The following is an 8816-nucleotide window of genomic DNA, read 5'->3' on the forward strand; positions in this document are numbered from 1 at the left end:
AGGTTCAAGCGAATCTCCCGCCTCAGCCTCCCAAGTAGCTGGGATTACAGGCATGAGCCACCACGCCTGGCTAGTTTTGTATTTTTTAGTAGAGACGGGGTTTCTCCATTTTGGTCAGGATGGTCTCGAACTCCTGATCTCAGGTGATCTGCCCACCTCGACCTCTCAAAGTGCTGGGATTACAGGCGTGAACCACCGCGCCCGGCCCATGAGGTTAAATTCTACATAGAACTCCAGATTAAAGAAATGTTCCAAGAATTCATTTGTTTTACTCAACTTGTGTCACTTTATGGCAAAGCTAAGATGAATGAGTTGAGGTTTCTAGCTCAGTGGTCACTGAGCAGAATGGGATGTTTCCTAGAAATGTCCCTCAAGTCCATCATTCTGGGTGTCAGTGATGAGTACCTAGAAAGATAGCACTCATCATCAAAGTGGACGATTGAAGTTTACAATCTGCTCAGTCTACAGTCTGTCTCTGAAACCTGCAGTGTGCTTTTGTTGCTTCACCTGTAAAATGGGTGCAATAACTATCGCTCTACTTACTTTTCAGAGCTGATGCACAGATTAACCATGAAAGAATTTTGCAAACCGTGCAGTGCTTTACATCATGTCACTTGTCTTAGCACAAAGGCTCCAAACATTAAAAATGGGACAGTAGTGACTTCAAGATCCAAATTCATGAATGTTGGAAGGCACTTGTTCAGGATAGATGTGTGTGACTTTGCACATGTTGAGTGTGAGTTAACAGTAAAACATCCAAGTAAAACGGAACAGTAAATTATGGAGACACGGGCTTGGAGCCTGAGCAACAGGGTAGAAACTGAGATACAAATTGGAGAGTCAGTAACACAGGAGCAACAGGTAAATTTGAGACTATGGAAAACATGCTTTTGAAACTTCATCTTCTTTTCCATTTCCATAGCCATATTCCTCAAGCCAATCCCAACTGTCTCCTGTTTGAACTATCCAAGTGCAAAATTTCATTAATACATATTCCTGTTATCATTACTACAAACTGCTAAATGATGCTTTATGGTCCCTATTCATTTATTGTATGCATTATCCATTGAAAAGATCATACAGATTTTCATACTAATCAACCACGTTCAGTTGTTGTCTACACACACAAATGGGGAATGGAATTTGGGAACAGAAATCACATATGTTTTTAACAGCCCTACCACATATGTGTTCTTTCCCTTTGAATAATACACACTCTTTCTTAAATTATTGCTTTGGGTGAATAAATATACTTGCTATATAACTTAAATTGATGAAATTTAAAAATTATCATTATATATGAAAAAGCTTGAAAATCATAGTCTTGCATATTCTTGCATGAAGAGACTTACACAATTTATGTAAATTTTGTTTTTAATGACCTTAGAATCACTTTATGTGGCAAAAAAAACCCAGCAATATCTCTAAGTCAAGTTTCATTTGTAGAGGCATTTACAGTGTTTACAGTTGGACTGAATCCGAGGACTAGCTAGTCTTTCCTGGATTTTCTCCTAAGGTTAGGATCATCGGCGATTTTCTCCATCTTTGGTGGGTCTCACATGCCAGTTTTTTGTTTGTTTTATTTTTAAAATTTTGTAACATTTACATGTGAATTCCTGAAACCATTGTAGTATTTCTGATTTAAATAGCCTGTATTCTATTCAGGCATACAAAAGTCACTTGCTAGTTTTCTGGTTGAAGAACAGTATTAATCTGTAATGTTTATCTTAATAATTATAATTTAACTGAGAGTCAATTTGCCGTTTATTTAAATTGACTCAATGACTAGATGTCAGGAGTTTACAATTTAAAATGGTATGGGGGGAGAAAATCCCTGAATGCACAATTTTAATTTAATTTTTTATTGATTTTGCTGATTATATGTTAAGTAAGTGCTCATCAATTCTCTGCCTAGTTTTACTAAATTTTCCTTTTCCATAAGCACAGATATAGTAATCTGTCTTGTAGTGTTTTAAATCTACTTCTACGTATATAAATCACTTGTGATGTGGTTAACAGCATAAAATACATGTGAAATGTATATTTAAAACAATTACATTTATATGTAACATATATATACAGTAACTAAAGACATAAATCATATGGAGAAAAATTCAGAACCCCTGTTACAATATATTTAAAAAGGAGAGATGTTAAAAACAAATTTTTATCTACTTTGTCATTAATGACTTCATTTTATAGGTGAAAGGTTTCAGGAAGTTAAACGAACTGTCCAAGACACATACACATTCACAGGTGTGCACATACACACATAAACACACACTCAAACACTTTGACCAGTTCTGTTTTGTTGACTGCTATGTTCTCACAGCCTGCTCTAGTCTCAGTGTAAAGTCTGGATCAAAACTGAGTGAACAAATATTTGTTGAATGTTCGACTTACTCAGAAATAGACTCCAAGTCTTTTGACATGAAATCCATTGTTCTTTCCAAAACATGAATGGAAACATTTAAAATATCCTTCTCTATCTTCTAGTCTTATTGGGAGAATAGAATGTGATAATTGTGTGAAAGAAACTTAAAATTATGTAAGCATATGGAAATCTAAGTCAGCGTTATTATCCTTGTAGTTTAAGTTTATAAAATGTCTCACTTGTCTTACCATTTAAGAAAGGAAAAAATAACTAGAATGGTAATTTTAGTATACATGCTGCTGAAGTGAGCACAAGAATGGCAATTTTAGATACAACGATTTGATTTTGTGAATGATCTGACTAAGAAAAAGAAAAATATTTCCTACCGCACTTGGTTTTAAATAATGGAAATTTGATTTTTAATGGTAATTCTACAAGGAAAGATAATTCCTTATTACATACCAATCTTACAGCATAATGAGTCAAACCCTTGTTTGAGAGTTTTAATCTAGATTTTCATAAGTTAAAAAATAACATAAAATAGAAGTTTTCAGTCAATCACATCTTAGGATTCTTCCTGTAATATGAAAATCTATACCACAACTTATACTGTAAATCGCTTTAGATCCCTTTTGTATTTAGCAGGATTTTGAAATAAAGAATGGAGTTGTCATCAATCCCATTAATCAAATCACAACTAATAAAAAAATGCATTAGTAAATAAAGACTTATAAAAGGGCACCGATTTTGGCATAATTAAAAATACTTATGATGAAATAGTGTTAGAAAATCTTATGGCAGTACAATATATATGTTAACTGGGAAAAGGTTATCTAAAATCATTTAAACATATCCCGACTTAAATTATAACCATTGTGGAAGTCAAAACCATAGGATTGTGCTTGTTAATTTAGTAACAAAGTCAATAATAAAGAAATTAGTTTGTTAAATCACCATCCTGCATACTATAAGGATACCTAGAGAGTAGCCTCATATGGGGAGCATTCAAAATCATATGGACCAATTTTTTAAAGCAGTTTTGAAATAATTTACTTCCAAATCAAGATATTAAATGCCAGCTTCTAACCAACAATAATGCTTATGGCTAAGATAGAAATGAGATTCTTTACAGAAACGCTGACACAGCCTTAACGGTAAGCACTTGAGTGTGCGGCTATAATTCTTTTTTCAAATCTTTCCCAGTGAAGCTTCAGGTAAAAGAGTTCGCAGAATATGTAAACAGAAAGAGACAGTCTAGAGCTTTTACAAAATCACAAACCTGTGACACATTTATATTCATCTTTGATTGCTACCACTAAACGACTGAATCATTCAAGGTGTATTGATCAGCTCTTTAATAGATAAAAAGTGGGCAATGTCTTATATAAACCAACATTTCTTAATACATTTGATGGCAAGAACTACATATTTTAAGCTGACAATATAAACCTCTAAAAGATTTTTCAAAAAAAGTTTTCTGCCTTATTTAGCATTTCAATTATTAATCAAAAACAATAAATAAGAAAAAATTACGAAAGAATATAGAACAAAGGTTAAGAAAGTTTTTCTTTTCCATTCAGAAACTAAACAATAAAATGATTTCCCAAAGAGTCAGTTTTCTGTATGGAAGCCATTTAAAACTGGACCAGATAACATAATATCAGAATAAACCAAGGGAATACAACTTTTACTGGGAGGTGGGTGGCTGGAACCGAGGATTTAATTGTCTAATCTTAATTTTCATTTTTTAAAATGTCTAAAATAATGATGCTTATAATGAGGAGTTAATTTTAATGTGCAGCCAACTTTAAGTCATAATAATGATATAGTGGTGTTTTTTTGTTGTTGTTGTTTTTCTTCACATTTTCATATAGCCAACAGATGACTATTGATCCAGCACTGGAAAATACTATTTCAGTATTTATTGATCAAGGCTGTATGAGGAAAATTGTCATTTTTGAATGAAAGATAGTAAAGAGTTATCAATTCTTGTAAATACAGAACACGAAATAAATTGGATCATCAGACTAAACAAATATTAAAATTATTAATTTTTTTAATGCAAGTACCCTTAATAAATTATGTGATACTATAAGGATGAGCCTAAGACTTTACCATCTTTCATCACAAGGATCTGATTTTATAGGATTCTAAAAATTTCCCAACTTACATTGCTTTTAACTGATACTTTATTTTGTAAACTCAGCATTGTATCATAGTAAAACATGTTGAAATGTGTAAGAAACTGATTTTTTAAATCAGCTCTAAATTTTATCTTAAACACTAGTTAACCATTCATTTAAATTAAAATTTATTCTTTTTTATAATCTTCACTTTACTTAAAGACAAAAAAATCACACTTATTACCAGTTACAAATCATCATGCAAATCTGTAAACAGTTGACATCTGGTGAAGTCTTTACCTTGTATCATGATGAAACAACACGCATTTTGTTATAATATTCATTTCAAATGCTAATTTTTTCTTCATTAGATGGCAGAAAAGATATAACGTGCTCTTAATACTCTTTATAAGAGTATGTCGCTGAATAAGAATTTTAAAAAAAGGAATACGTTCAAGATGGATATTTAAATATTGCAAATAGTAATCCCATTAATTAGCTATAGCCACCTGTCTGTTAAAAGCACGATACACAGGTCAGGAAAATTGGGCAAGGACAGGTAACAGACACACATTCTTCCTAGGCTACCTGCAGTATTTACCAATTCCAGTTACTGTTTTCTTAGAAGTTTTAAACATCACATAAACAGGTAAAAAAAATTACAGTTATTGTGACTGTATTATATACATATATATGTATGTATTATATATGTTATATATAACCATAGTTAGTGACTTATTTGGGCTTAACTCCCTGTAACTGCTTTCAGAAAAAAAAAAAAAGGTAATTTTCATATCACTAAATGTTCGATATGCCCAAATGAATCCATTGCTCTTTTAAAATATTTAATATATTTTTAAAGTATGTTCTTCTGGCTGGCAGTGCAGATGGAAAAGTAAAATCCAATTTCGACAACAAGGTAACTTCACTCCTCCCTCACCAAAAAATTGTTTTTAAAAAAAGCCTTATGTCAGCAAAGGGCAGATTTTTTTGAGTACATATGGTTCCTAGAAAAGTAAAAGACTAATTTCACATCTAGAAAACATTTTATCCCCTTGCTGTTAGGATTTAACAAAGAAGTTCAATAGCAGCTGAAAAAGGTAGAACAAAACTATGAGCCATCCAAATGAGCAAATTATGATCTGTCCTTTTTGAGACCTACTGGAGTGGGGCATGTGGTGGGATTGGGGAATATTTCAATTTAGATCTGCTCAACCACTCTGTTTTCCTTTCACATTCTAACTCCCTTGTGTTATAAGGCTGGCAACAGCTCTAAGAATGTGGAGAATGTAAACAGCCTTTTACTGTCCGAAGGGATGGCAGCGTAAGGAATGTGTGCTTATCAACAGGGCTGCAGCTCCCCACCTCACTTACCATGATAAAGCGCTCCAGGAGAAAAACATTACAACCCAAGCACAATCCCAAAATGGATTCGAATTTGACATAAGCTTTCTTAAAAGCGAATCAATCAATCCATGCTGTAATATTAGAATCTAGTTCTCAAGGAGAACATATAATCCCTTCAAGACGTATTTCCTATTCCTTATTAGCTATGGTGGTGCGGAAAAAAAAATTCTAACATTTCCCATATAGTAGCTGGGATGAGAACTTTTCCCCGACACGTGCACAAATATATTTTCTCATCTTTAAGAGCCTATCACAGTGCTTATGGAGCACACAGTTCATGTTTATTAAATGCAAAATTAATGAACTAAGATTCGTAAAGATATTCTGAAGACCCCCACATAAATACCTGATTTCCCCAGGCTTTTCCTTACGCACAGCATATAAATGCTGCTCTGTTAGATCATCTTTTATTAGAATCCAGACTAAAAAAAAAAAAAAAAAAATTAAAGCAAGGGATACTAAAGATTAATGTGGCATATGTTTTGGATTCATAATGTCTAAGATGTAAAATGTATTTTAACATGCAGTATCGTACATAGCCAGTATGTGATGGCTCATTCAAGGATATTTGGGAATATCATTGCATTTTCTTCTTGATGCCATTGAAGACTTTCTGAGTTAACGCTGTGCAGGTGAAGCTCATCTCCACCGTAACAAGCATGGACCACGGGCATCTCAGTGGTCTCTCCACCTTTTAGAGTTCCTTCCAACCTCAGAACTTGCAAAGTGCCTCTGCCTTAACAATATCATACATATCATAGAGAAACTTTCAAAGTTACTTGATTTTCCCTCTAATAGGAAAAGAAAGAGAACAGATTGACATCTTCTAAGTGCTTGGGCAAAGTCTTAAGTATGAGGACCAAGAAACTATGGCATCAGGAGAAAGCCCTCTTACTAGCACCGTATCAAGGCAAGTGCTAAGTGACCAGAAGAAATCCATCACAGAGGCTGATCCAGCCAAAACACTCCGCTTCTGTAATTTTACTTTAAAAGTTTCTTCTTGAAGGTCTTACTTTGGTTTTCCCTTAACTGTAATTAGCCATGCATATAGAATACAGGCATATATCAGGAGGAGGAGAGGGTGGCGCCTCGCGGGAAGAGAGAAGAGAGTGACAACGCGAACCCCAAACCACATTTTAACATCTTTCTTATTCCTCAGCGCCCCCGAGTCACCCAGACCAGGCGGGAGATGTCTCCCTGAAAAGACAGCTTCGAGATGCCCGAGAGGGGGCTCCTGCGCGGAGCTGGGCGTGCAAGTTACATCCCGTGTCCCCAACTGGCAGAAAACCCCATCCCAGTCCCCAGCGCCAGACGGAAAACGAAGAGAAATCCAAGCTGTCCCCCAAATCCATATTTTGCCTAAGTTTTCCCCCAGCAAGCCGCCACTAGCTGGCTCTGAGAACGAGGATGCATGCACTATGCTGTGCTTTGGAAGAATTGTCTGTGTGCATCTGGGCAAAACACCACGTGAAAAATAAACACCACCAAGCCTCTCGAACTGTGAACTGGAGGAAGGTCTTTCTGCCCCTTCTCATCCTATCTACCTCCCATCCTCTCCTTGACCGCTTACCAATAAACCTCTTCCTTTTCCCGGCCCTACTTCCCGGCCACCTTCTGCTTACTTTACCCCAGCGCTCGAGTTCCAACCCGTGCTAAGCCCCTCAGTCGCCTCTAGATCCCCTCTATTCCATTCTTCAATTCTTTCCTTTCGACCTCTAAGGCAACCCAAAACTCCTTGCCCTCCTCGCGTCCCCAACCCCACGTCCCAAGCAGGCCCAGGCTGGGCTCCAAGTCAGCCGCCTGCGCGGTTTTCCCGCCGAAACGCGTCCCCGGCGCATGGGGCTGCGCGCGGGCCGGGCACTCACCAGCTGCAGCAAGCCGGGGACCACCACGAGAGGCAGTGGCCGCAGGCGCATGGTGCCGGCTGGCGCGGCTTCTCACGAGCTGCGCGCCCTCGCCTGCCTCTCGCGCATCTCCACTTCGCGGGGCAGGACTGAGGACGCCAGGGACACAGCGCGGCGCTTCCCTCCCGGAATCCGAGTGCTGCGCGGTGCAGCGCAGCTCGGGCCGGGTGGGCGGGCGGGGAAGGGGGAGGGTGGGCGGACCGGAGGTGTCTCTCCGGGCCCCCGCGCGCCCCTCCTTGGAGGGGGCCTGCACAGAGCGTGCGAGGCCGCTGGAGCTCTGGCACGCGGCAGGGGGCTCCAGTCGCGCCTTGGACTCTCTGGCTTGGCCGGACTCGGGGTGAGCGCTGGGGGCGCCTGCGGGAGGGAGGTGACGGCTCGGGCGCTTGGGTGATAGGTTCAGCGCGAGGCTGCTCTCTAGATCCGATCCCGCCGGGCAGATGCCTGGCAGAGCTGAGCACGCCTGGCCAGCCGGCGCCCCCGAGCCCGCAGAGGCCGGGTGCCTCCTTCCACCCCCGCCCAGCAGAAGGCCGGTCCGAGAGGCTCCACTGTGCCAAGCGCCCTGTCCACGGACTGGATCTCGCTTTGGCTGGGGAGGCTGGGGATGGGGGAAAGGAAAGGTTCTTCCTGGGTGGCTGCAAGAAGGAGTGCGCCCGCCGGGAGAGCGCCCAGAGAGTTTAGGAGGGGAAGGCGATTGCAGAGTCCTGGGGCGGGGCGTGGGGACTGCGAACGGGAAAGGCTGGGGCGGGGAGGTGGGACTGGAGCCCAGGACGCCCTGGGAGAGTGCCCTACTCCACCGCAGCGCCAAGCTCTCAGAGCCGCGGGTAAGGGGTGCAAAGTGTGCCTGGTGCGGCTGGAAGGATTTCTGGGGTTGGGAAGTAATGGGGACCTCGAGGGACCAGGAGCAGAACTGTGAGAAACGGAGCTAGGTGAAGTCCGCTTTACTCAGGTTTGGGGATGGTATAGACAGCTGGGTGTCCTGAAGACAGACGGAGTTGCTCCCAGACCTTC

The 8816-nt window shown here is 39.8% G+C and overlaps 1 protein-coding gene across 1 annotated transcript in view; it reads right to left on the reverse strand.

The window, feature by feature from the left end:
- Positions 1–8476, reverse strand: part of NXPH2 (neurexophilin 2) — a 112549-nt gene extending 104073 nt beyond the window's left edge. The window contains exon 1 of the mRNA XM_001091365.5: positions 7770–8476. Coding sequence (XP_001091365.1) covers positions 7770–7820 — 51 coding nt within the window. The 5' untranslated portion in view covers positions 7821–8476. The remainder of the gene's footprint in view (positions 1–7769) is intronic.
- Between the last annotated feature and the right edge of the window lie 340 nt (positions 8477–8816).

The sequence above is a fragment of the Macaca mulatta genome, chromosome 12, assembly GCF_049350105.2.
Source record: "Macaca mulatta isolate MMU2019108-1 chromosome 12, T2T-MMU8v2.0, whole genome shotgun sequence".
In the NCBI taxonomy this organism is placed as follows: domain Eukaryota; kingdom Metazoa; phylum Chordata; class Mammalia; order Primates; family Cercopithecidae; genus Macaca; species Macaca mulatta.